Genomic DNA, 27,413 nt, shown 5'->3' with positions numbered 1-27,413 from the left:
AAACCTCATGGCTGCAGACGTGCTGATCAGAATCAGAAAAACTATCTATCCCCTAGGGGCAATTAAAATAACAGCAGAGCAGAATGACGTTGGACATACGGACATTGAATAAATAGGCAATAAGAAAAGTAATAAAGCAGCAAGAAGATGGATAAAATCAGTAAAATATGCAAGAATCACTGAGTAAGTGACTAAAGTGACTAAAGTGTCGGCTGTCTAAAAATTAAATATATGGAGAGTCCGGGGGGGGGGGGGGGGGGGGTGGTGCTTATCTGATCTGCTGGAGCTAAAGAGCAGAATGGCTTTGGGGATGAAGGTGGCTCTCCTCCTCTCAGTCTTGCAGGATATGCAGCGTAGGCGTCGCCCAGTGGGGAGCCATTGAAATGCGGGGTGAAGAATGTGAGAGGGGTTGTGGAGGATTTTGGCTGCCTGTCTCAGGGCTTGTTGATAGAAAACCTGAGCAAGAGTTCTGACAGGCAGGCCAACGATTTTGGAGCACACTGATGCAGTGTGCTGCAGTCTGTTCCTGTTCTGGAGGCTAAGGTAGTAGAACCAGCCAGTGATGGAGAAGGTCATGATGCTTTCCAGGAAGGCACAGTAAAAGGTCATCATGATTGAGGAGCTGACTCGAAAGGAGTTGAGCTTCCTAATAGGGGTTGTACGAAATAGTCGACTAGTCGACTTCACGGCTCTGTAGTGACTTTTTATGCCTGTCATCAACTAGTCGCTGTCACGTGATAATGACTGACAAGGTGCAGTCCTCGGAAAAGACAGCAGGTGATGAGCCCCTACGCGTCTGGATCGAGGCGGAGGTGACGCGCTGTGCGGTAGACACCGGCGGTAAAACGGACATTTAACCAAACTGTGACCTTTTCCCTCTTGCAATTTAACCTTCCCCTCACCCCCATCCTAATCTTAACCAGTTTGTGCATGCAAAGCTCTGATCGTTGACGTGCGCTCCAGACATTGTGTCCTGAGCACCGCCAAATCAGGTGTCACCACCTCAAAAACAAATTAAACACGCGATTGTTCATGTCGGCTCATTTCCTTTCATGTTTTCTGTCTGTTATTTGTGCCTGATGCATTTCGCTGCTGCGGAGCGAGGCGCATCACCTGTTGTCCTCCGGTGACGCGCCCCCAAGATTCCACTATCTCTCCACTCCGCTCCGCTGCGGCATGAACTCCGCAGCAAAAACGGTCCAGTTGTAGTCAGCCGGCGAGCAGCGGCACTCCGCTGTTTTTGCGGTCGGTAGATCTTTTAGAACTGCAGCTCAAAGGTAACTCATAAGAAGAATATATATGAACCCAGGTAGCAGTGTTTCTTTAGGATTGAGAGGAGATGCAGGAAGATAATAAACAGGCAGGACAGAAAAATAGTCAAATAAAAACAAGTTAGTTTTTGTACCTGCTGGTTGCAACAAACAGACACCATTGAAGGTAATCAGAAGTGAGGAACAGAAAATGAAATAATTACTTTAATGTTTAGAGCAGCAGGAACTCCGAGAGGCTGCAGGCACATCAGTGAGTTTGCGGCCGCTGCGCAGGTGGAGGGGAGGGAGGGCTGAAGCAGAAACTACCGTTGTTAAAAGAAATGTGTTAACTTAGAAAATGTGGGCGCAATTTTAATTGTCAAAAACTCCAGCGAACCTACCGACCGACCCCCCCCCCCGCCGCTTCCGGCGTATGACGTCATCAACGACTAGTCGAAGTCGACTTGACTTTCATTACTTGACTGTCGACTTTAAAAAAAATAAAGTCGTGCAGGCCCTACTTCCTAAGGAGATATAGCCGTTGGTGGCACTTCCTGAGAATCTCCTCCGTGTTAGCAGAGAATTTCAAGATGTTTTCAAAGGTGGTTCCCAGATACTTGTACTCCTCCACTGGCTTCCCATGGATAATGGTGGTGACTGAAGCATCCGGATCCCTCTGCCTCCTGGAGAAAGTCACCACCATGTCTTTGTATGTCTTACATGACAAATCGTCTTCATACTGCAGGGTTACTTGTGGAGTACCACAGGGTTCAGTGCTTGGACCAATTCTTTTTACTATATATATGCTCCCAATTGGTAAAATCATTAGACAGCATGGGATAAACTTCCACTGTTATGCTGACGATACTCAGTTATATTTATCCATTAACCCTGATGAACCTAATCGGTTGGGTAGATTGCAGGCTTGTCTTGAGGACATAAAAAATTGGATGACTCTAAACTTCTTGCTTTTAAATCAAGAAAAGATGGAAGTTCTCATCTTTGGACCAGAAATCCAGTAAAGGAAATTGCTTAGTCAATCACCTGACCTGAATGGCATTACATTAATCTCTGAGAACAAAGTAAGGAACCTTGGTGTTATCTTTGACCAGGACATGTCATTCAAATCCCAGGTTATACAGGTTTGTAGGATTTCCTTTTTCCACCTTTGGAATATTGCTAAGATTAGAAGCATCCTTTCCAGGAGTGATGCTGAAAAACTAGTTCATGCATTTATTACATCAAGACTGGATTACTGTAATCCATTGCTCTCAGGAAGTCCACAGAATGTCTTCAGCTTGTCCAAAATGCTGCAGCTAGAGTTCTGATGAGAATTAAAAAGAGAGATCATATCTCTCCTGTCTTAGCTTCCCTACATTGGCTGCCTGTTAAATTCAGAATAGATTTTAAGATCCTCCTTCTCACATGTAAAGCTCTTAATAATCAAGCTCCATCATACATCAGTGACCTGATATGTTCCTAACTGAGCACTTCGCTCTCAGACTGCAGGTTTACTGGTGGTTCCCAGAATATCTAAAATTAGGATGGGAGGCAGATCTTTTAGTTATCAGGCTCCTCTCCTGTGGAACCAGCTCCCAGCTTTAGTCCGTGAGGCAGACACATTGTCTACTTTTAAGACTAGCCTTAAACATTTTTATTTGATAGGGCCTATGGTTAAAATCTGATGTTAGCCTAAATCTGGACAAGTGGGGGAGTACAGGGAGGTGGAGTGTACAGTCAGTAAAGACGGCTCTCCCTTGCCCTGCCTCCAACATGCCTCCATCTAAATAGGATAGATTATCCAGAGTTATCTCTGTAGTTATGCTGCTATAGGCTTAGACTGCTGGAGGACATACTGACCACTTTCCACACTCTACTACTTTTTTCTACAATCTGCTCTTTAGCTGTATTATTTTCTGCAACTTCAGCTGTTAACTTTGTTTTTTCTCTAAGTGTTTTTCTCCCCAGAAGAAGCTACAATGATGTTCTGCTGAGCTGTGGTGGCCTCATGGAGGGGGCCATCGTCTAGCAAACTGCTGCTAACCACTTAAACATTATCCCTCTCCTGATAACTTTTTGCTTTCCTTGACGTTGGATGTGCTACTACTAGTTTATCCGTTTAATTATAGATCCACTAGGATTAATACAATAAAGTTTATCTTTCACCAAATATTTACTTAGAAATCACAATATAACTATAGACACATTACTTTGTCTTGTGTGTGTGCGTGCGTGCGTGTGTGTGTGTCTGCTCTGTCTTCTCCATCCCCAGTGAGTCGTGGAGGATGGCTGCTTATACTGAGCCAGGATTCTCTGGAGGTTTCTTCCTGTTAAAAGGGAGTTTTCCTCTCCACTGTCGCTTTATGCTTGCTTACTATGAGGATTGCTGTATTTGCTGCAATTTGCTGGGTTCCTTATATAGGAAACATTATTTCTGGTTGGCTTAATGAACTGACCTGAATTGTAATGTTTATTATGTGAAGTGCCTTGAGACGACTCTTGTCGTGATTTGGCGCTTTATAAATAAACTTGAATTTGGTTTTGCTCACATTCAGTTCAAGTTTGGAGCTGTCACACCACTCTACAAACTCCTGAAGAGCAGGTCCGTGGTGTTGTGAGGAGCCTGACAGCAGTGATAGGAGGACTGTATCATCAGCGTATTTCACCAGGTGACAGTTGGGATGTGTGGATCTGCAGTCGTCGGTGTAGAGGATGTAGAGCAGGGGGGAGAGCACACAGCCCTGGGGGGAGCCGGTGGAGGTGGAACGGAGACCGGAGAGACAGTTGTTGACCCGAACTTTCTGAGTCCTGTTGGTTAAAATGTCCAATATCCACAGGGTTAACTGGTCATCCAAATGAAATTGGGAGGAAAGTTTAGTAGCCAGGATGTGAGGCTGCAGAGTGTTGAATGCTGATGAAAAGTCAACAAGCAGAAGTCTGGCGGACGAGTCAGGGAGCTCCAGATGTTTGTGGATGGAGTCCAGGATGACGAATTTCGCATCATCGGCGCCTCTGCATGCACGATAAGCAAACTGGAGTGGATCCATCAGGGGCTCAGTTGCTCTTACAATGTGCTCTTTTATGATCTTCTCCATGGCCTTCTTCAATAAGGAGGTGAGCGCCACAGGACAAAGGTCGTTAGGAGACTTTGGGTTGCTTCTTTTTGGGACAGCGGTAACTGTGAAGTGTTTCCACTGCAGGGGGACGTGTGACTGTCAAGTGAGTGTTGAAATAGAGTCTGGAACACACTTCCTAGCAGCTCTGCACAGTGCCTCAGAACTACTAATGTCAGGACCGGGTGAGCTCCTCTCCCTGATCCCCCTGAGGGCTCTCACCACGTCCTCAGTCTGGAAGGTGAGAGCAGAGCTGCCAGGCTTGAGTGAGGATCTGGACTCCTCAAGCTGGGTGATATTGTCTGTCTCAAACCTGGTGTAGAAAGCGTTGAGGTCGTCAGGGAGGGAGGTGGGGTTGCTGCTTTCCACCTGGACGGTTCTGGAGGCGGTATTCACAGCAGCCATAGTTTTGAGCCCCTGCCAGGCTGAGCAAAGGTCCCCTGTGGTAATTTTTTTCCCCACAGTGTTTTTATACGTCAGTTCAGCAGCTTTAATGGCCCTCTTGACCTCCCTGTTGACTTCTTTCTTATCCTGTGCAGAACCGGTAAGAAAATCCTCTTTTTTTTGTTAAGGATTTCCTTTTGCTCCTTGGTGATCCAAGGTTTGTTGTTGGGGTAGATGGTGACTTTTTTGAGGGGATGATGATGTCTACACAGGAGATGAATGATGATATTGTGTCGACTTGATTGTTGATGTCATCAGAGGAAGAATGAAGGCTGACCCAGTCAGTGGCCTCAAAACATCCTTGTAGGGTGAGAATACTTTCTGCTGTCCACTGCTGGAGGCTTTTGGACACCTTTTTAATCCTCTTGATGACTGGGGTGTAAGCAGGGGCTAGCAGGATGGTGTGGTGGTCTGCTGAGCCAAGAGGGGGGAGGGAGAGGGCTTAAAATGCATCTGGTACCGAGCCAAAGCATTTGTCCAGTCTTCCCCTGACGTGTGCTGCATGTAACATACTGTTGGAAACATTTAAGCGACTTGTCAGGGGAGCAGTGGCTAAAATCACACAGGATGAACTTGGGAGAGTCTGGTGATAATTGTTCCAATTTGTCCAGACTGCTAATGAGGTTCTCTGTGGCTTTGACATGATATTTTTATCGTTGCGCATATCCCGGAGGTAGCTACACCAATCAAGAAAAGATTCCCACCAGAACATCTGAGCTGGACACTGAGCTCCGCGCAGCTCGCTGTCAGCGCACACGTAAGATGGACAGCAAGCTGAAGATGTGTAGATTGGAGGCTTGGAGCGCGTTGCAGAACCAGAGCCATGCGGGGAGGTTCCTCTCACTGAAGCGAGTGTTTTCCAAACCCAGTCTCTCAGAAAGACTTGTCACTTAGAAAATGTTCCCTGATTATGAAACTTTGGCTGAATAGCGCTTGTTCCTGTCTCCAACGTGGCGACGCAACCATGAGCCTGTCTGAGGAAAAGTCCAGAATCTCACATCCTCTTCAGCTCAGAAAGCTCCGATTACCCACAAGCAGGTGACCCGTCAACCGTTGGACCTGTTCAGGTTTACGCAGACTATCTTTACATTTAGAATTGGCTTACTGATAAAAATGAATGCAGCAAAATTAAATATTCATTAATTATTTTATAAGCAGAGAGCCGCATCAGATGGATGAAAGAGAGAGTGCATTATGGGTAGCCAGCTTTCCAGTTTTATGTTCTGTATTGTGCGTTTTGTTGGGGTTTTATTGCAGGGTTGTGTTTGATGTTTTTAGTCGTTTATTCAGTAATATGACGGTGCTTTTTTTGTTGGTTTTATTTTGCACCACGAGTGAGTTATATTCCAACAAATGGCATCATAATAAGCTTATTTCCGGAGTATTTCTCTTATCTGATGGCACCATCTAGTGGCTGACAAGCATATCAAACAAAAAGTCTATTCCTCTGTTTACGATCCCGACGTCACGTTTCTGTTTATGAATGTGCTTCTTAGCCGACAAATGGAGCTAAAACACCATTTTACAAGTATTATTCTCATGTCATGTTGTGTTTTTATATATTCATATTTTAGAGACTTGTCCGTGAAAAGTTCAACTTAACATCAACCGAGGTATTCCTTAAATTTGAAGCAATGCGGCAGTCTAACGCTATTGGTTAGCTCTGGTCGGCGCTCATTTTCCTATTGAATGGAGCTCTGCGGGGCAGGGGGCGTGCTTGGCAAAAAATAAAAAAAATAAAAAAATAAAAGACGTGTTGCTTACATTTTATGACAGTACATGATGAGATAATCACTTTTATGGATTTCTGAAAAATCATACATCAATCCTAATAGGGGAAAACTCCGAAAAGCAGCTTTAAGTCATTTTCTGGGGGAAACCCTGTTCTTCATGTTACTTATTTTAATTTTGCAGTCAATGATTATTGAGGTCACCCAGACAAAATAGGATCAGTATTAATTCTCATGACCTTTTCATGTAAAATGCTAGCTGTTACCATTCGCCAGTGTTGGGAAAGTTCGTTTAACAAATGAACTAGTTCAAAGTTCAGTTCATACATTTTCAAACAAACTAGTTTGTTTCTTAGTTCATAATTAAAAAAATGTTGAACTAAGTTCACTGTTTCAAAAACGAACTAGTTCATAGTTTTTTTCTCATATATATATATATATATATATATATATATATATACACACACACACACACACACACACACGCATATATCTTATGGAATAATTTTCTAATAGTTGGCACCCGTTCAGTCCACAGCTGCAGTTTATACTCTACACTATACTCTCAATAACATGAGGAAAACATTATTTGAACTGTTTTTTAATGGGTAATTATGAAATAATCTTAGGAAACAGGCTGAGGTAGCAAACTCAAAGTGCAAAACGTAAAAAATGTATAATCTTTTAGTTAAGTCACTTTTCAATTTTTCTGAATGAACTTTGACTCCGGCACACAGCATAGATGTAGAAGAGTAGACGCCACACCGACCACTACTGCCTATGTTTGGCCGCATCATGCGCAGGTTCTACTTTTTATAAACTCTATGTTTAACAGGATGTTTTAGCTAGGCTTTAGCTCCGGAAAAGCTCCGTGGATATTTGGAGCTAGAACGGCGAAAGAATGCATTCAAAAACCCGTTCACACACGCCAGGACGACCGCACTCACTTTTACGTTCGTCAGGCAAAATACAAATGACTTCAGTTCACGTCCGCGAAAAAAATGAATGAATTCACGAATGATCGTTCAATGAACGCATTCGGGTACAACACTACCATTTGCGTACATTGTTTATGCTGAGCTAAAGCTAACAGAATATTGCCAGATTAGGAGAACGACTGGGCTGATTACAAAATGCATTTACCCACTTATCTAACTCTGGGGAATATGGCTACAGACTACATTTCACTTTGGAGTGGAATATCCCTGCGAAGATGGGTGTCAAAACATGAACATGCAGGTGTGCCTTAGACTGCCCACAGGGTGTCCTTTTATTGTGGGCAGTCTCAGGCACACCTGTACATTATTCCTGCTGTCTAATCAGCCTCTTGATATGCCACACCTGTGCAGTGGGATGGATTATCTTGGTAAAAGAAAAGTGCTCACTAACACACATGTAGACAGATTTCAGAACAATATTTGAGTCATGTGGGCTATTCCCATCTGTACCGGGTCGGCCCGGGCCGGGTAGCGTAGGTTGTTTACATATCTGGGTGGCCTGGTATTTTTCCGGGCCCACCAAGGCTCATTCTCAGCCCTCTTCTCGAGGGGGTCTGCTTCAGGCCGACCAGGGCCAACACACCCACTGCTGACAGCAAATTCACACCTTCCATTAGAGCAAGCCTCTGATTGGTGGGTAGAATCAGCCCACATGGGCTTAAGGCAAGGATGTGTGGAATCAACCGGGCCAGGCTGGGGCCGACTGGGGCTACCCGGCCCGGGCCGACCCGGTACAGATGGGAATGGCCCAATGGGTGTTTTGTGTATGTAGACAGTTTCAGATGTTTGAGTTCAGCTCATGAAAAATGGGAGCAAAAGTGTTGCGTGTACATTTTTGTTGAGTGTATTTGGTGGTTTAACCCCCACTCCAACTCCTTAAAGCTGAGGCGTTGGGTCCCATTGAGAAGGCCTTTGGTATGACCTGACCGGGATTTGAACCCTGATCTCCCAGTTTCATACCACTCGACCACTGAGCGGGGCACCTTTGCCTAAATATTTTTTGTTTTATGACTTTTTTCTTCTTGTCTTATAATCATGTTTTCATTTTGATGAGATTGTTTTAGTTAAAGGCGCAATAGAAATCAATTTTACTTACACCTCAGCTTTGGCCCAAACACTAGAAACTTGGACAAACATCTAAAGAACAACATAAACTGAGGTTGAACATGACTGTTTCACCTCCATTTGGTCCCAGTCTCAAACACACCAGACAGAAGGAAGAGCAGCTGGTCCAGAGCCCTCTTGGATTCTTTGGACCTGTGACTTAAAATGCTGCTGATAGAAGCCGAAGTACTTTTTACTGCAGCACTCCATCATGGACCCAACAACCCTCAAACATAACATTCAGAACCAAAGTGCATTGTTGTGGAGCCTGGTTTCAGTTGGTTTGATGTTAAACCATTAAACCCACCAAAACGTGGCCGTTACTGGACCCAGTGCCATGGAGTCAAGTCTGTATTGAGGCTGGAGTGCTCTGGTTCTGGTACGAGATGACATTTTTATATCAGCTGTAAAAAATGGTTTCCCCTCTCCTCCAAAACCCACTTAGGTTCCAAGGTGAAAGGTCACATTCTGGGTCAGAACTACAGGCAGACGGGATGGGCACAGAACTTTGCCTATCACATCAGAGACAGTGCGGGTAAGAACAAAGCAGGGGTTCTGGAGAACTACAGGTGTCCTGCTGACAATCTGAGGTCTGCAGACAACAGTGGTTCTGGTTCTGAAGCCCATGGTCCACATTAAACCGACAACTAAGCCTTTACCTGGTTCTGTTGGGTTTGTCTAATCTAGAACTAAAACCATCTCAAAGTGGATCAGTCAGGTCTGATCAGCCTGGTTCTTAGCAAACTGGGCAGAACAAGCGAGTCCAGTCTGGTTTTCTCCGCAGGTAAAAGCAGAAGAACCAGTCCAACTGAATCCTTCAGTAGCTTTTATTAAAAACATTATCATGTCCAGTAGAAAGCACATCTCCGCTTCCTACACACGACCAGAACCGAGCTGCTCAGTTCTGCAGAGGAAAAGACCTGACCCAGCTCTGACCCTAACTACCAGAGATGCAGAAACTAGATCTGTGATGCATTCAGGGACCGTCAGATGTCAGCAAAGACTGAAACTGTGTCTTCAGGGAGGTCCAGGAGTACAAGGAGGTGTCCACCTGCACAGAACCAGAACCAGTTCACTGACTGGGACCCAAAAGAGAACAAAAAAGCCACAAAACAGAGCGGCGTTACCATGGTGATATGTTCACGAGCAAGGTCTGGCCTCCGGCAGAGTTCTTGCAAACGCTTACATAGCTGCTCAGGTGTGGAGTACAGATACTGCTCTGCAACAAACACAAGAACAGGTGTGGAGCGTAGATAGGACAGAGGGAAGAGGTGTGACAGGTGTGTTTACCTGGGAATATTTCTGGATACACCAGGGCCTTCGGACACAGAGGAAAACAGCCACAGTGGACAGCTTCTAGCCTGAAACACCAGAGTGAAAACACCCTGAAGCAACAGCTTCATCATCTTTCCCTTCTCCAGTTAGCTGAAGCCACTGGCAGATGCACAGAATAAATAACACCCTCACACAGGTAGTGTTACAAGAGTGGGCCTACAGGTGAAACAACTCCACTCATCCAGGAGGGGCTCTACCAAGTTCAACAGAAGTTCCCACAGGAAAAGGGGCAGACCCTCCCGCCCTGCTGGTGGCTGTCAGTCATGTTTCCCTGCACACTCCTGATAGATCAGGGTCCCAAACAGAGGGTGTTTCTCAGTGCCAAGGAACCTCGCCATGATGCCTTGGCCCCGCCCTGGTTGCCTAGGAGACACATCATCGGGAGCCGCCAAGACGTGTTTCAATGTTCATGTTCTACCGAGGCGCGTGTTCTCCGTTTGTTAGCCGTTTAGCTAGCTGAGCAAGGATACTCGGGAGGTGTCTTGTAGCCTAGCCTTGGTCAAAAATTTCCTGGAATCCAGCGCAGTGTTTTCAAAAGGACGGCGGATCAGAAGCCGGCAGCTACTTCGCGGGCAAATTTCAAGTTTAAATGTAAGTGAACTAATTGTCGCTTTCAGGCTGATATCTGAAATATTTTTATGTTGCAGCTTCGGTGGCTAGCAGGTAGTAACTCGCTTACATAGTTAATTTAATAAACATATGCACAATGAAAAAAGTAAAAGGCTTGTTATATCTTTATATTTGAAACTTACACATATAAATTATAACGTTACCTCACGTGTCATGTGACAGGACGTGATGTAAGTCTGTTGTTTAACCATTTTCTTTGACCGAGGAAGGACAGTGTCCTGGCCTCACAAGACATCACACTGCGAGGCCAGGCGCCTTGACATTGGGAAACACCCTCCTAGTCTGAAATTGTTAAAATAGGTATGATATGAATGTGAAACTAATAAAAATTAGTAAATAAGAAAGTTTAATCTGTTCGTAGTTTAGTGAACGGGTGGAGAGGTGCAGCAGAACAACACCCACATGGCAACTCCAAAGAACTCATGTTTAGCAGTGGAGACGACAACGTCAGCGTCACACAGAACCTGCAGGTAATGATCCTTACTGGGCAGGAAGCCCCAGTTCAGGATGTTGGAGTCCAGAGAGACACGAGCCAAGGAGAAGATCTCTGCAACAGGAGGACACAAATCTTCATTACTCTGTTCTGGTGAAGGGTCAGGTAAGAACCAGCTCATGATGAGCGCGCGCGCGCGCGTGTGTGTGTGTGTGTGTGTGTGTGTGTGTACCTGGCACATCAGTGAACGTCTCACCAAGCACCGACACATGAAAGTCCAACAACTTCTCCTTCAGTCTGAGCAGAGTGTTGAAGAACAACTCGGGGTTCTTATCGTGTTCCCTTCAAACACAGATCTATGTTACAACCAGTAAAAAAGTAATTAGTTATTCACTAAATAGTTCATTTAGTCTTCATTATGATTTAATATTCCTTCTTTTCTTTTAGTAAGAAAACGGTCTAAAAAGATGTCGGCCAGAGGCTGAACTCCTCTGAACAGCATGTGTAGAGAAGTATTGAAACCTCAGATAAAAATGGTTTTTTGGATTTTCACGGCTGGAATTTAAAGAAAATCTGATGTTTGTGACCGGAGCAGGAAAAACAGAGACTAACTTCCGGTCTGCGCCCTGGACAGCTGGTGGCGTTCCACAAGGAGCTGAAACAGCTGTAGTAAACAACCCGACTCCAGTGTTTCTGCGTTAGCGTTATAGCAAAACAACGTATCATCAGTCAGATGTAGCTTCTGAAGCCTCTGCTAGTCGGTCACATTGGTTTTTCCTCTGGGATACGGCGACCAGAACGGATATCGGATTACCGGAGAAGTTCAACCGAACTCCGACCCCACTAGCTGGATATCACTACTGGAGGTGCAGACACGTTTTAGACCATTTGACTCAGAAAACCCACGACCCGATTTGGACATCGAGGAGGATTCTGTTCATCTTCAGAACCAAAATCGGTTAAGTTTGTTAACTTTTGTCCATCCATCCATCAATCCATTTTCAGCCACTTTTCCAGAGTCGGGTCACAGAGGCAGCAGCCTAAGCTGAGGTCCAGACTTTCCTTCTCCCCTGCCACTTGGGCCAGCTCTTCCGGGGGAATCCATAGTTCCTTCAGAGTGTCCTGAGTCTTCTCTTGGGTTTCCTCCCAGTTGGACGTGCCCGGAAAACCTCACCAGGAAGGCGTCCAGGAGACATCCTGACCAGATGCCCGAGCCACCTCAACTGGCTCCGGTGGTACTTTTGTTGAATATTTAACTTCTTTGCTCCACCAGGAGCTCTCAGCTGACAATAGGTCTTACCTCCATCATACTGTCCCAATATACACAACAAAAATATAAACGCAACACTTTGTTTTTGCTCCCATTTTTCATGAGCTGAACTCAAACATCTGAAAATGTGTTTACAAACATAAAAGACCCATGACTCTCAGAAGTTGTTCTGAAATCTGCCTACATATGTGTAAGTGAGCACTTTTCCTTTACCAAGATAATCCATCCTACCTCACAGGTGTGGCATGTCAAGGGGCTGATGTACAGGTGTGCCTTAGACTGCCCACAGTAAAAGGACACCCTGACATGTGCAGTTTTGCTTTATGGGGGTGGTGGGGCAGAAAACCAGTCAGTACCTGGTGTGGCCACCATTTGCCTCATGCAGGACAACACATCTCCGTCACATAGAGTTGATCAGATTGTTGATTGTGGCCTGTGGAACATTGGTCCACTCCTCATTAATAGCTGTGGGAAGTTGCTGAACATGGGCAGGAACTGGAACACGCTGTTATATACGCCGATCCAGAGCATACCAAACATGCTCAATGGGTGACATGTCTGGTGAGTATGCTGGCCATGCAAGAACTGGGATGTTTTCAGCTTCCAGGGATTGTGTCCAGATCCTTGCAACATGGGGCCATGTGTTATAATGCTGCAAATGAGGCGATGATTGTGGATGAATGGTACAACGTTTGGGCCACGGGATCTCGTCACGGTACCTCTGTGCAATCAAGATGCCATCAATAAAATGCACCTGTGTTTGTTGCCCATAACATACGCCTGCCCATACCAGTACCCCACCGCCACCATGGGCCACTCGTTCCACAACTATGACATCAGCAGACCGCTCACCCACATGACGCCACACACAAGGTCCTGGGCCGGTGTGGTCACACGTGGTCAGCGGTTATGAGCATTTGGATGTACTGCCAAATTCTCTGAAACGCCTTATGGTAGAGAAATGAACATTCATTTAACAGGTAACAGCTCTGGTAGACATTCCTGCAGTCAACATGCCAATCGCACGCTCCCTCAAGGGTTACAACATTGTGGCATTGTCCTTTTTGATCAACCTGCATGTCAGGGTGTCCTTTTATTGTGGGCAGTCTAAGGCACACCTGTACGTTATTCTTGCTGTCTAATCAGCCCCTTGATATGCCACACTTGTGAGGTGGAATGGATTATCTTGGTAAAGGAAAAGTGCTCACTAACACACATGTAGACAGATTTCAGAACAATATTTGAGAGTTGTGGGTGTTTTGTGTTTGCAGAAAAAGTTTCAGATGATTGATTTCAGCTCATAAAATACGGGAGCAAAAACAAGTGTTGCGTTTATATTTTTGTTCAGTGTACTTCAACAAACTACAGATAAATAAAATAATGTGCAGCCAGTTTTACCACTGCGTGTATATATTGATATACCTCTGGAAAATATTTAACCTGTTTGATATCGCTCCCAGACTAGCCAGCTGTTAAATGACATGTCAGCAGAATGTCGGAAAATGCTCTGAGGAAGACTGAAGCCTTCACTTCAAACTGTCAGCAGGTTGAAAAAACATCTTTAAAACCAAGTTTGTCTTACTAAAATGGAAGAAGGAATTTTAGTAATTAGATATAGTTACAAATTACTTTTTCCAATAAGTAAATGAGTTAGTAACGAAGTTACCAGTTTGTAAAAGAAATAAAGTTAAAAGTCCCATAGTCATCATCACAAACTGGTGAAATTCATCTATGTATGCAGACCATCCCCATGGAGGGGAGCGGTGAGCTGCAGCTGTGGCCGCGCTTGGGAACCATATGGTGGTTTACACCCCCCCCACCCCAAATCCAACCCCTTAAAGCTGAGTGTCAAGCAGGGAGGCATTGGGTCCCATTTTTTAGTCTGTGAGTCTTTGGTATGACGGGACCGGGAATGAAACCCCCATCTCCCAGTCCCAGGTCACACAGTCTACCACTAGGTCACTGAGCTGGTTAATTAGTTACTTAGCAAAGTAAGTGATGTTATTTTTATGTTCTATGACACAGTTATGTTCTATAATGTCCATAACATCCCAAAATTTTACAACACTTTACAATTTGGGACCATTTATTAATGTTACTTAATGCATTAATAAACTATTAAATAAAGTATTATCAACTGCTAGCTTAACCATATTATGTAAAGCATTACTATGCAGACCAGCCACCCCCCGTCCCTTTGTCCTAACCTTGAGGACACTTAACAGCTAACATTAACGGTAATGTTAATAAAGGGAACTTTACTGTAGTGTTACCAAAAGTTTTACAACTTACAACTGAATGATTCTGACTATGTAGAAAGAACATTTCAGATATCTGAAATGTTCTTTCTAGATGGTCAGAATCATTCAGTTGTGACTCTTATGGTGCCAGAAAGCCTGACACCCCTACGCTTCATTCATCCACACTGAAGTGACGCACCACTTTACATGCACAGTAAAGGTAATGGCGTTGCAATAATGGGAAAAGTATTTAATTTGATTACTCCGTTACCTAAAGATAACGCCGTTACTAACACCATTATACTTAAATGCCGTTACTCCCAACACTGGTTACAACCACGGTCAAGCGTGTGTGTGTGTGTGTAGATCCGTTCTCTAAATTATAAGGCAGATGGTGTTGAAAGCCGACTGTGATGGTCGTTGCTGCTGTACAGGTGTCAGATGATAAACCCATCCACGCAAACCTGATTTTTGTAATTCTGTATTATCATGATGTTCAAAAGGTTCTTCTAGTGCAGGAGTGTCCAAAGTTTTCAAGATGAAGGCCAGAATCATCAGGTCATTAGTCCTCACAGGCCACTAGAACTCGGTTTCAGTGCTTGGAACTTTCTGCAGCTGAATGAAGATAAGACTGAGATCCTCATCTGTGCCCCAGACTAGCTGGTTCCCAAAGTCAGAGACTCTCTTGCTCAGCTTTCTTCTCACACCAAACCCTCTGTCAGGAATCTTGGTGTGATCTTTGACCCAGCTCTCACCCTGGATTCTCATGTCAGTTCTCTTTTTCGCTCTTCCTTCTTCCATCTCAGGAAGGACAGCAGAGGGCGCAGCGCTGTTCTGTGGTATCCTGTCATGTATCGGTCCAAGATAGTGTGTTTATATTGTGTTTTTTTTGTATATAAGAGACTTTTTAACACAGACAAATTTGTCTCTCATCCTCCTCCACATCTAAACCCACGTTTCCTGTCATTTCCGTCCTCAAAAAAAACGCTTGCTGCACATCTTTTGAGAGGGTGCTCGCTGCAGAACCACAAAGGCGGAGCTGCACCAGAAGTCTAGTGGCAAGATTGTCTGCCAGAAATTTTACTTTCCCCTCAGCTGATGTTGGTTCGACTCTCGGTGGGGTCGGCAGCAATCTATTTAGCCAGCTGAAAAATTTAATTTGTTTATATTTTAGATGTAATGTTTATTTTCTGCAAAATATTTATGTCTCAAAAAGTTCTTTGAATTTGATCGTTCCTAAACAGCATTTTAGTTGAAACGCTGCTCACAAATTGACTCACACTGGCTAAATAACCGAATAAATGAAAAAACAAACACAATAGTCATTATATTGTAAACCAGGGGTGTCAAACATACGGCCCGCAGGCCGGATTCGGCCCGCAAATGGGTTAAGTCTGGCCCGCGAGATGGTTGTATAAACTTTATTCTCATAATTTACAATGTAGAGTGAAAAGAAACTCTAATTTTTCAATGAAAAACTTGCTGTTCCCAATACGTTCACTAGATGGTGTAATAGGCATTGTGTTAAGCAAGCAAGCCGTTTATCCTCAGCCAGAGCAAGTAGTCAACAAAGTGCAACAGGTGTTCTGAACAGCTACTTTGTTTTGCCCCGATATCAAATCTACATTTTGTGCTTCAGCCCAAGATGTCTCTGTCAAAAAGGAGAAAAGTGGACACCGAGTGCAGGTTGGTCCAAGAAAAATGGACACCCCCCTATTTTTTCATGGAAGTGAACAGAAAAGCTGTGTGTTTGGTGTGTTCACAGCATGTTGCAGTGCTGAAAGAATATAATCTTCGTCGCCGTTATGTGAGTCTTCATGCCGAAAAATATGACAAATTTGAAGGACAGCGGAGAAGAGAGAAGGTGAATGAACTGTTGGCCGGACTGAAGAAACAGCAGTCTGCGTTTACTCACAGCCGAGATATCAGTGTATATATGTATATATCAGTGAAAGTTCGCTGCCTGATTGCTAGTGAAATTGCAGTGGCTTCAAAACCATTTAGTGAGGAGGAATTTGTAAAAACGTTCATGATGAAGGCAGCGGAGATCGTGTGCCCTGAAAAGCACCAAGCTTTTGCAAATATCAGCCTGACCAGAAACACAATTCCAGACAGGATTTCTGATATTTCAGCGGATTTGGACAGCCAATAAAAGGAAAGAGTAAAGTCCTTTATTGCTTTTTCAGTTGCTATTAATGAAAGCACGGACATTACAGGTGTTGCTCAACTGGCGATTTTCATCCACGGAGTTGATGACACGTTGACCGTCACTGAGGAGTTTGTTGAGGTGGTGCCCATGACGGATACAACAACAGCAGCTGATATTTTCACCGCACTCGTTGGAGAGCTGGACAGGGTCGGAGTGCAATAGTCCCGCGCTGTAAGCCTCGCTACAGATGGCGCGCCCTCAATGACTGGGAGAAGCAGGTTTTAATTTACCGGTCTGGCCCACTTGGAACTAGATTTTCCTCAATGTGGCCCCTGAGCTAAAATGAGTTTGACACCCCTGTTGTAAACGGTATACCAATAAATTGTTGTAAACATAGTAGTGGCAAATGTATCTAGAAAAGAAGAAAAAGGGTTATAAACTACCTCTATACTACCTTTCGGAGGCGAACCTGCGCAAAACTGCGTGCCAACCTTCCTCCATAACCACTTCACCACCACATCTGATATAAAAGCTAGTGGCGTTACATGTAATTGTGCCATCCAGTGTGACTTTGTAGATGGGATTTATGGTTTTTCCCACGGTGTCTCAGTAGAAGTCATTTCAGAAATAATTTGTCAGAAAATTCACAGAATATCCAGATTTGAGAACCAAGACCAGACCCGCTTCGGGGGAGGAGACCAAATTGAAACAGAGATGGGAGGAAAATGCATGAATGAGGCCAAAAATGGCTTTGGCGTTAGGGCTGTCGCGGTAACCGCAAAAATGAAATATTGCAATATGAAGAAGCCCACCGCGCTGCATCATGCGCCACCGCGATTACTGAACTTGGTTCAACTCAATGATGCATGTTGAGAAGGACGGCTGCACTGGTATCAAAACGAAACGTTACTTCGCTCCTTTGGGAGCACTTTGGTTTTCAGTACGTCAGCTGCTGCGCAGCCAGAGTCCTTGGCCGAGACAGAGCTGCCACCAGCGGCAAAAATAAATAAATGCTCGGAGACCTGCTAAAGTCCCGGACAAGCACTGCTTCTGCAACCGTCCTGAAGAGAGTTTGAGCCGAGCTGGAGCTCACTCGCTACCTGCAGGAGGAATGCATCCACCCTAAAGAAACCCCCCTGACATGGTGGAGCAACAACCGGGAGAGATTCCCTTTGCTCGCCAGTCGCAGCAAGTACGTGTGTGTTAGTGCAACGAGCGCACCATCCCAGAGGGTTTTCAGTGTTGCTGGAAATGTTGCCACCCCTCTCAGATCCTCTCTCAAACCGTATATGGTTAACATGCTGGTTTTCCTTGTAGGTAACAAGGACGTGACCGAGCTATAAATCACCGTCATTCGTGTGTGTGAAAGTGAAATGATAGTGCGCCCGCCCCCCGGCGCGCACGCTCCCGGTACATGTAATTTTTTTATGCTTGATTTTAAACAACTAAACAAAATGGGGACTTGTTTCTTATTTGTTAGATGCTGCAGCCAAATTTGCATTTAAAAGTTTAACCTTCTCCTGAATGTTGTTGTTTTTAAGTTCAGTCGGACTCCGACTGTCGGAGAAACAAACGTTACTGCGATCTGTGTTGTTACTGCCCTTTGATCTGCATTCAGTAAAGTGTTATAAAGAAGGCACGGCAATTTTTAACCTTTTTTAAATGTGTAAACATTATGTTTAGATAGTACTGCAATAAAAAAGGGCTGCAATAATATCGCACACCGCAATATTAAGCCACCCTGAATCACCGCAGGGGGAATTCCTCAACCGCGACAGCCCTATTTGGCGTGTTTCTTATGAGGAAATGACAATATAACATGGTAAAAAGTTCCAAACGTTAGATTTTTAATTATATGGAAGCTTTACAAAATCTGTTCAATTAACTTCTCAACTCTGTCCTCAATCTTGCATTTTAGATGATATTAGCTATAACACCCTCTTTGGTTCCAGAATGCAATCAAGTCTGACAACTGGAAGGAATTGGACTGACTCTGATGGAATGGGCGGGGCTGACTCTGGTGCAGCTCCGCCTTTGTGGTTCTGCAGCGAGCACCACTTGTATCTTTTCACTCCTCCAGACACGCAGGAATTAAACGTTCATGTTTTTAGAGTTTTTTCGCGAGGTCTTCTTCAAGCTGCTTCGTGTCTGCCGCTTGTTATCCTGAGCTCTTTTTATGTTTTTGAGGGCGCAATGGCGGCGGTGTAGACGACAGTGGCGTCCTGACCAATTACAAGCTTGCGTTGTCCGTCTCGACGGACGGATGTTTAGAAAAGAGAGCTCGACTCCATCCATCCTTGCGGAGCTCTCCAGCAGGCCAGCAAATACGTTGCGTGTCTCCGCACTGACGCAGACGGAGAAACATGAATCAGGCTTAAGTCTGCTGCTGTTGTGTCCTTAAGCAAGACACTTAACCCATCTTGCCTGCTGGTGGTGTTCAGAGGGACCGGTGGTGCCACTGTACGGCAGACTCGCCTCTGTCAGTGCGCTCCAGGGTGGCTGTGGCTACAGAGTAGCGCATCACCACAAGAGTGTGAATGTGTGTGTGAGAATGGAGGAATGACTGATTGTGTTGTGTGATTGTGGGGGCCACAAAGAGAGGTCCCATGCGCCACACATGGCCTGTGGGCCGCCTATTGAGGACCACTGCTTTAAAGATTTTAAGTGTCTTGCGAGGGGAGAGCAATAAGAGGTGTGGGCCAGCCTTGAGACCTTGCTGCAGGAAAAGTAGAAAGAAGCCAGCAGGACGGAGCCAGAAAAGAAAAAGAGCCTGCTTCTTTCTTCTTTGTCTTCCGATTCAGATTCAGATGAGGACACCGTGTGTAACAGGGTCCTGACTTTGTACAGAGCAGAATCCACCATCAACGAGACTGACTGCCCGCTACAGTAGTGGTCCAGTCGAACACAACCCCCCCCCCCCCCCCCCCACAGCTGGCTATCCTGGCCCGCTAGTATCTCATTAGCCCTGCCACTTCTGTCCCTTGTGAGAGGCTCTTCTCACTTGCAGGTCACATTGTAACAAAAAAGAGCCGCTTTGAGCTCTGAAAATGTGAACAAGCTAGTCTGAGTAAATGGCTGAAAGAAAAGAAGAATAAGTAAGCATGGAGGTGTTGAAAGTCCAAAGGATTTGTTATGTTCTGCACTAAAATGTACAAGGATTCAACTCTATTAACCTAATGTACAAAGCGTGTTGTGTTAATGTGACTCTGAATTTAAAAGTGAAGCTGGTCTCTGTCTTACAGTTTAAGAAGAAAAACTGCCCTTTATGTTGACACTTTCATTATTATTAATATCATTTTTTTATTATCATTTAAATACAATCCTGTTACAAAAATGTACTCGACAAAGTCTCGCACTTTTAGTTCTGTCCTATTTTTGTCAGGGATATATATTATGTTGCTACTGTTTTGAATTGAAATGCAATTTAAATGCACTTTTTCAGAAATAAAAGGAGTTGAGTTTACAATATTATTGTCCATGTCAATAGTTTTAGTCTGTGCCTCAGTAAAATTATTTTTAATTAAAATAGCATTGAGGACAAATAGATTAATTAAAAAGCCTCTAATTAATTAATTAATTAATTAATTAATTATTTTAATCAAGTCCCACTCCTAACGTGTGTGTGTGTGTGTGTGTGTACAGTATAGGCCAAAAGTTTGGACACACCTTCTCATTCAATGCTGTCTTTATCTTTATGACCATTTACATTGGAAAAATCTCACTGAAGGCATCAAAACTGTGAATGAACACATGAGGAGTTATGTACTGAACTAAAAAAGGTTAAATAACTGAAAACATGTTTTATTTTCTATTTTCTACAAAATAGCCACCCTTTGCTCTGATTACTGCTTTGCACAGTCTGGGCATTCTCTCGATGAGCTTGTCACCTGAAATGGTTTTCCAACAGTCTTGAAGACTACCTCTTGAAGCTCATCAAGAGAATGCCAAGAGTGAACCAGAGCACTCTGACGGACAGTGGACCACTGGAGCAAGACGGAAACGGGCAATTACAACTTGAGATTGATGAGATACAACACAAATACTATGGCAAGTGGGAGCCAGGACACAAGGTCAGAGGGGAGTTACCATCAACTCCCCATCCAGAGACAAACAATAATCCAATATTCCAAGGTTTGAGGCCAAAATCAAGGCAGCACAAAGAGAAGTGAGCCAACTGTCAGAGCTCCAGAAAGGCACAATGAGAAAAACAATGGCCAAAAGCTACAGCCAGAAACCCACACCTGAAGCACTAGACACTGACAAACAGAGGCTCCAAGCCATGGCCAGCCGCCTAAGAGATACACGAGAGAAAGTTGTCAGACAAATAAACCCGCTCTCGGGTCGAGACATCTCCATCTATCCACATCCACGGATTCACCTGCCTGTCGGAGCATTTCACTACTGGTTGGTCAGATGCTGCTGCTGTCAATCACTGCAGGAATGTGCACTGTATCAAATAACTCATCACTTTTTGTCTCTGCTCTTGCCTAGGCTGATGGTGGCTGAGCTGATGGAGCTGTATGTGCACTGTGCCTCATGTCAGTGATGCACCCTTTGAGCACTTGGAGAAAATGGGTCCTCTTGTACAAAATGAGGCCCCTCATTGAACATGTGTTCTGCGTATCAAGAGGGGCGGCACTGTGGGAACTGTAAATAACTGGTGTTTAATTGAGATTTCAAATATGACCAAAATAACTATCGGTACTAACCTTACCCTGGGGAAAAAAGTGCTGAGGGGTTAAAATTAGAAGTAGCAGTAATGTGTGTGGGCCCACTTAATACACTGCCATTACTACGTGCAGAAACCCTGGAAGAACCAACCCAGAATCTGGACCCAATCACTGCAGATAGGTTCTAACACAGAACTCACCATCTGTGAGGCCAAACAATGTGAAGAGGCTTCACCTGGGCTGCCGACGCCACCTCCCTGACAGGAGTCCCAATGGTTTTGGACCCACAGGGGGGCCGAAGCAGACTAGACCTGTAGGAACAGAATCTTAGGGTCTGGATTAATACATTGGACATGTGAAGATATTACAAGAAAACGGTTGTCCCCCTACTGCCGGATGACGTCATCATCTTGAGACTGTCTCCCCCGTTTCCTGATGATATCATCATCCTCAGACCTCTTTTCAGAACAAGGATGTCTGGTTCTTTTGTGTTCTGGTAGCAGACTGAAACACAGAGCAGAACCAAGCTGCTTTTTATATTCATTCCAATGAGATTCTTTGATGTGTTTGTTAGTCATTTGCGCTGGTAACCAATATCAGGAATCTGCTTCAATATAGTAATGTCCTATGCCTTATGACCCTTTTAAAGTTTGAATGATGTTTCTATGTTATGGGTGCAGATTTCTGTTTAGCCAGAAGCCTGATCACTCTCAGCCAATCAGAGAGCAGAAATAGAGAGGGGTAGTTCCCTGCCTTTTTCCTGGCTGTTGGAGTCAAACACAGTTGCATTGACATTAATGAGAAAAGCTTTGGATCAAAGTATTTCACCTATTCAAAAAATGTCAAAGGCATTGGGAGAAAAAGGCTTGGATGGTGATCTGGGTGAATATTTGTGAGCCTAACTCATGTTTTCAGGAGATATGATGAGATAATCTCAGCTGTCCGACAATGAGATTATCTCTTTTTTATGATGGAGCCCAATGGCAGAAAACTTGGCACTTTTCTCACTTTGACGCCCATATCACAAGAACCATAAGATAAGACGTTCCCTTGAAGCTGACAAAAAACCTACTGGTTTTTCCAAAATCCATGAGTCCACGCAAAAAGATGTGGTCGCAGCAGAAATTTGTTTGGAATATTTATCTCAGTCAAACATGTTCAGCTCTACTCTAGAGTGGGGAAAAACATTTTTTAAACTTGAACATTCTAAAAACAAATTAACGCTACTACAACTATTTGTTTAGTACATTCATGAATTGTGGCTAAAAACGTAGGATTGTCTGTCAGCTGTAGGCCAGTGTGTGTCTGATTTTGATATGACCTACAGTTCCCTCAGGACACTGCCTGAAATGGAGCAAGGGAGGGTCGGCCCTCCTACACGCTCCATTATCTTGAACATTTCTGAATGATCCTAAATCATACCTCAAACATAAACTGTGATTTTAGAAAAACTGTAAAAGGTATCAAGAAGCAGTCATGTAGTAATAGCTGATACTGTTGTGACTGAATCTTTCAATGTAGTCTCCAAGTTATGTATGCCAAAGTAATGTAAGTTCAAATGGATGAAAGGATTTTGAAGGATTTCCCATGTAATCCAATAGGCCAAAAACTTGCAGAAAAAGTTGGGGGGGTCCACAAAAATAAACTATCAGAAAAAAAAAGAAAAGGGGCACACAACAATACAACAGGAGCAAACTATCACTGCAACAACCTGATGAGGAAAAATAAAATCAACATTGTTTTTCTGAACAATCGCGATAATAAATCACAGTGCATTAAGTGCCAACGACAGCCTTAAGACATGTGTTAAACGTGCCGAAGTCTATCCTTATGAGAGCACCATGTGAGCACCTGTGTGCATACTCGCGCTTGTAAGGTTTCTCTATAGGAGCATCCAATAGAGAGTGTGAGGGGCCACAGATCCGCCCCCCAAAGATGCGAGATGGAAGGAGCTCCAAGTCTCAGAGATCCAGGAGCTGCCCCAGAGCGCAAGGACCCTAGGGAGACTGTGACCAGAAAAGCCCCTGCCCCGGGGTTGGACTTTCTACCACTCTGGAGTTGCTCCCACAAAGAGGCGCCGAGCAGAGGTGGGCATACTAGTTGCCCCCCATCTTGGTGCCTGTACGTTGGGGTTTACCCCAGTGAATGAGAGGGTAGCCTCCCTCCACCTACGTGTGGGGGGATGGGTGCTGGCTGTGGTCTGTGCTTATTCATCAAGCTACAGTTCAGACTACCCAACCTTCTTGGAGACCTTGGAGGGGGTGCTAGAGAGCGCTCCTTCCGGTGACTCCCTCGTTCTGCTGGGGGACTTAAACGCTCACGTGGGCAACGACAGTGAGACCTGGAGAGATGTGGTTTGGAGGAACAGTTCCGTGATCTGAATTTGAGTGGTGTTTTGTTATTGGACTTCTGTGCTACTCATGGATTGTCCATAATGAACACCATGTTCAGACGTATAGGTGTCCATATGTGCTCTTGGCACCAGGATACCTTAGGCCGCAGCTTGATGATCAACTTTGTTGTTTCATCTGACCTGCGGCCGCATGTCTTGGACACTCAGGTGAAGAGAGGGGCGGAGCTGTCAACTGACCAATGCCTCGTGGTGAGTTGGTTTCGATGGTGGGGGAGGAAGCCGGTCAGACCAGGCAGGCCCAAACGTATCGCGAGGGTTTGCTGGGAACGTCTGGCAGAGTCTCCTGTCAGAAGGAGCTTCAATTCCCACCTCCGACAGAACTTCAAAAATGTTCCGGGGGAGGCGAGGGACATTGAGTCAGAATGACCATGTTCCATGCCTCCATTGTTGAGGTGGCCGAACGGAGCTGTGGTCACAGGATTGTCGGTGCCTGTCATGGTGGCAACCCCCGAACCCGCTGGTGGACACTGGTGGTTAGGGATGCTGTCAAGCTGAAGAAAAAGTCCTATCAGGTCTTTTTGGCCTGTGGGACTCCAGAGGCAGTCCGAGCGGATTGCGGCTCGGGTGGTCAATGAGGTAAAAGCCCAGGCGAGGGAGGAATTCAGTGAGACCATGGAGCAAGACTTCCGTACGGCTTTGAGGAGATTCTGGTCCACCATCCGGCGCCTCAGGGGGGGAAAGCAGTGTGCTACCATCACTATTTATAGTGGGGAAGGTGTGCTGCTGACCTCTACTCAGGGCGTTGTGGATCGGTGGGCAGAATACTTCGAAGACCTCCTCAATCCCACTGTAGAGGTGTAAATATTGTTGCTTTTAAGCTCAATACATTACCTTTACTGATGACTAGGAAGATGTGATATGCTATATAGGATTAACTTAACTTTAATTTATCTCTAATGAACCTTGTGTGAGTGTGGATGATGATGGCCTTGTCATATCAAACATTACTGATCCATATGTAAATCTTTCAGTGTAATAATAACATAACATTCATTTCAAACTTCAGTAATTCAAACAAAGATTAATGAAAACATTATTATTATTATTCATATAATATTTGTTCATCCAACCATATTATGCTTTAATGATTAATTAACTTATAAATTTTAAATGTTCACATTATATTTAAGAGTTCATTCTTTGATTAAGCAACTCATATGAGCTGAGAGTGTTCACTTTATTCAGAGGCATGAGGAGTCCTGTAGAATGATAAGGGAAGCTTGAGGCCTTGAGAAAGGAACATGATGTTGACAATACATTATCATGTGTTCAGAGCTGCAGAGAAGCTCTGTACTCCAGCTGATGGAATGCAGGATCAGGCAGATTAAAGGCGACACATGTAGACTCCTGTCTCTATATGACCAGATGCCGAAGAGGTCAACTGTACATGAAAAACCGACCATTTGTGGACGTTACACAACCAACACATCTTCCAGCGAGGAAGCAGAGTCTGGGGACTTTGAATTGGGCTCGCAAATCTCTGGTGCTGATGTCACTGAGGTGATTAAAAAGCTTCTCTGTGGCAAGGCTCCAGGGGTGGATGAGATCCGCCCAGAGTTCCTTTAGGCTCTGGATGTTGTGGGGCTGTGTTGGCTGATACGGCTCTGCAATATTGCGTGGACATCGGGGGCAGTCCCACTGGACTGGCAGACCGGGGTGGTGGTCCCCTTATTTAAAATGCAGGACCGCAGGGTGTGTTCCAACTACAGGGGATCACACTCCTGAGCCTTCCTAGTAAGGTCTATTCAGGGGTTCTGGAGAGGTGGGTCCGTCAAATTGTTGAACCTCAAATTCAGGAGGAGCAATGTGGTTTTTGTCCTGGCCGTGGAACACTGGACCAGCTCTATACCCTTGGGGGACCCTGGAGGGTGCGTGAGAATTTGCCCAACCAATCTACATGCGTTTTGTGGATTTGGAGAAGGCGTTTGACCGTGTCCCTCGGGGGGCCATGTGGGGGGTACTCTGGGAATATGGGGTACCAGGCCCTCTGATATGGGCTGTTAGGTCCCTGTATGACCAGTGTCAGAGCTTGGTCCGCATTGCCGGCAGTAAGTCGGGCTCATTCCCAGTGAGAGTTGGACTCCGCCAAGGCTACCCTTTGTCACTGATTCTGTTTATAACCTTTATGGACAGGATTTCTAGGTGCAGCCAAGGTGTTGAGGGCATTTGTTTTGGTGGCCTGAAGATCAGGTCTCTGATTTTTGCAGATGATGTGGTCCTGTTGGCTTCATCAGAAGGTGATCTTCAGCTTTCGCTGGAGCGGTTCGCAGCCGAGTGTGAAGCAGCTGGGATGAGAATCAGCTCCTCTAAATCTGAGACCATGGTCTTGATTCGGAAAAGGGTAGAATGCCTTCTCCGGGTCAGGGATGAGGTCTCGCCCCAAGTGGAGGAGTTTAAGTATCTCAGGGTCTTGTTCACGAGTAAGGGAAAACTGGAGCGTGAGATCGAAAGGTGGATTGGTGCTGCATCTGCAGTGATGCGGGCATTGTACCGGTCTGTCATGGTGAAGAGAGAGCTGATTCAGAAGGCGAAGCTCTCGATTTACCGGCCGATCTATGTTCCTACCCTCACCTATGGTCATGAGCTTTAGGTAGTGACCGAAAGAACAAGATCGCGGATAGAAGCCGCCGAAATGAGTTTTCTCCGCAGAGTGTTTGGGCTCTCCCTTAGAGATAGGGTAAGAAGTTCGGTCATCCGGGAGGGACTCGGAGTAGATTCGCTGCTCCTCCATATCGAGAGGAGCCAGTTGAGGTGGCTCGAGCATCTGGTCAGGATGCCTCCTGGATGCCTGCCTGGTGAGGTTTTCCAGGCACGTCAAACCGGAAGGGTGCCTAGGTGTAGACCCAGGACATGCTGGAGGGACTATGTTGGGGATTTCACCGGAGGAACTGGCCCAGGTGGATGGGGAGAGGACATAGTGCCCCCACAACTCGACTCTGGATAAGCGGATTAAAATGGATGGATGGAGGGAATAATCAAGATCTTGATTTCAGTCAAAACAATCAGAATGATCATTTTTGCCATAATGGAGCAGCCCTGGCATAAGGTGAAACCAGCCTGGTGGGAATCTGGGTCCATGTCTGGATCTGGGTCTAGATCTGGGCCTACCACTGACTGTTAGAAACCTGCTTTGGTCTGGTTCCAATCGGAATAGTGAAGTTTGGCTTCTTATTACTGAGAATCCTACAGAACTAACCAGATCTGTTCTACTCAACTGGATTCTGAAGCTAAAGATCAGTTTAGGAAGGAATATGGTCCCACTTGTGTATCTCATCAAAAACAATTCTGTTGTTAAGAGTCCATCACAGATCCTAGTAGCCAGGTCATCATGAAACCTGATAATGCTGGAAGATATCTTGGAGCTCTGACGTTGGTTCTTCTGACTCTGAACCTCTCTCCCCCTGAGCCTGAGATCATTATAAGTTGTATGTATCGTAGTCCTGGTTCTTCTATAGATCAGTTTAATGAACGTATTGAAACATTATTTGGGCAATGTAGGAACAAAATGACTTTAATTTGTGGTGATTTTAATATTGATATGTTTAAATCAGATGATAATACTAAAATAGCTGAATTTATCAATTAAATGTTTAGTTTAGGTTTCTTTCCGTTGATATTGAGACCAAGCAGGATA

At 44.9% G+C, this 27,413-nt stretch overlaps 1 protein-coding gene across 3 annotated transcripts in view; it reads right to left on the bottom strand.

Moving 5' to 3' along the window:
- Positions 1-9,448: 9,448 nt before the first annotated feature.
- The window catches only part of gtdc1 (glycosyltransferase-like domain containing 1), a 60,958-nt gene continuing 42,993 nt past the window's right edge, over positions 9,449-27,413 (bottom strand). Inside the window, exons 5-11 of one of the 3 annotated variants that reach the window (XR_011521035.1) lie at positions 21,757-21,870; positions 21,567-21,692; positions 11,270-11,379; positions 11,007-11,151; positions 9,930-10,000; positions 9,767-9,853; positions 9,449-9,690 (exon numbers count right to left, since the gene is read on the bottom strand). Coding sequence is in view for 2 of the 3 variants with exons in the window: in XM_070553004.1 (XP_070409105.1) it covers positions 9,616-9,690; positions 9,767-9,858; positions 9,930-10,000; positions 11,007-11,151; positions 11,270-11,379; positions 21,567-21,692; positions 21,757-21,870 (733 nt within the window). In the remaining variant the exon portion in view is untranslated. Of the gene's footprint in view, positions 9,691-9,766; positions 9,859-9,929; positions 10,001-11,006; positions 11,152-11,269; positions 11,380-21,566; positions 21,693-21,756; positions 21,871-27,413 lie in introns of all 3 variants that reach the window. The other 2 variants (XM_070553004.1, XM_070553005.1) reach the window with 2 other exon arrangements.

This window comes from Nothobranchius furzeri, chromosome 7 (genome assembly GCF_043380555.1).
Source record: "Nothobranchius furzeri strain GRZ-AD chromosome 7, NfurGRZ-RIMD1, whole genome shotgun sequence".
NCBI classification, from domain to species: domain Eukaryota; kingdom Metazoa; phylum Chordata; class Actinopteri; order Cyprinodontiformes; family Nothobranchiidae; genus Nothobranchius; species Nothobranchius furzeri.
This window is presented reverse-complemented; position numbering and strand designations above follow the sequence as displayed.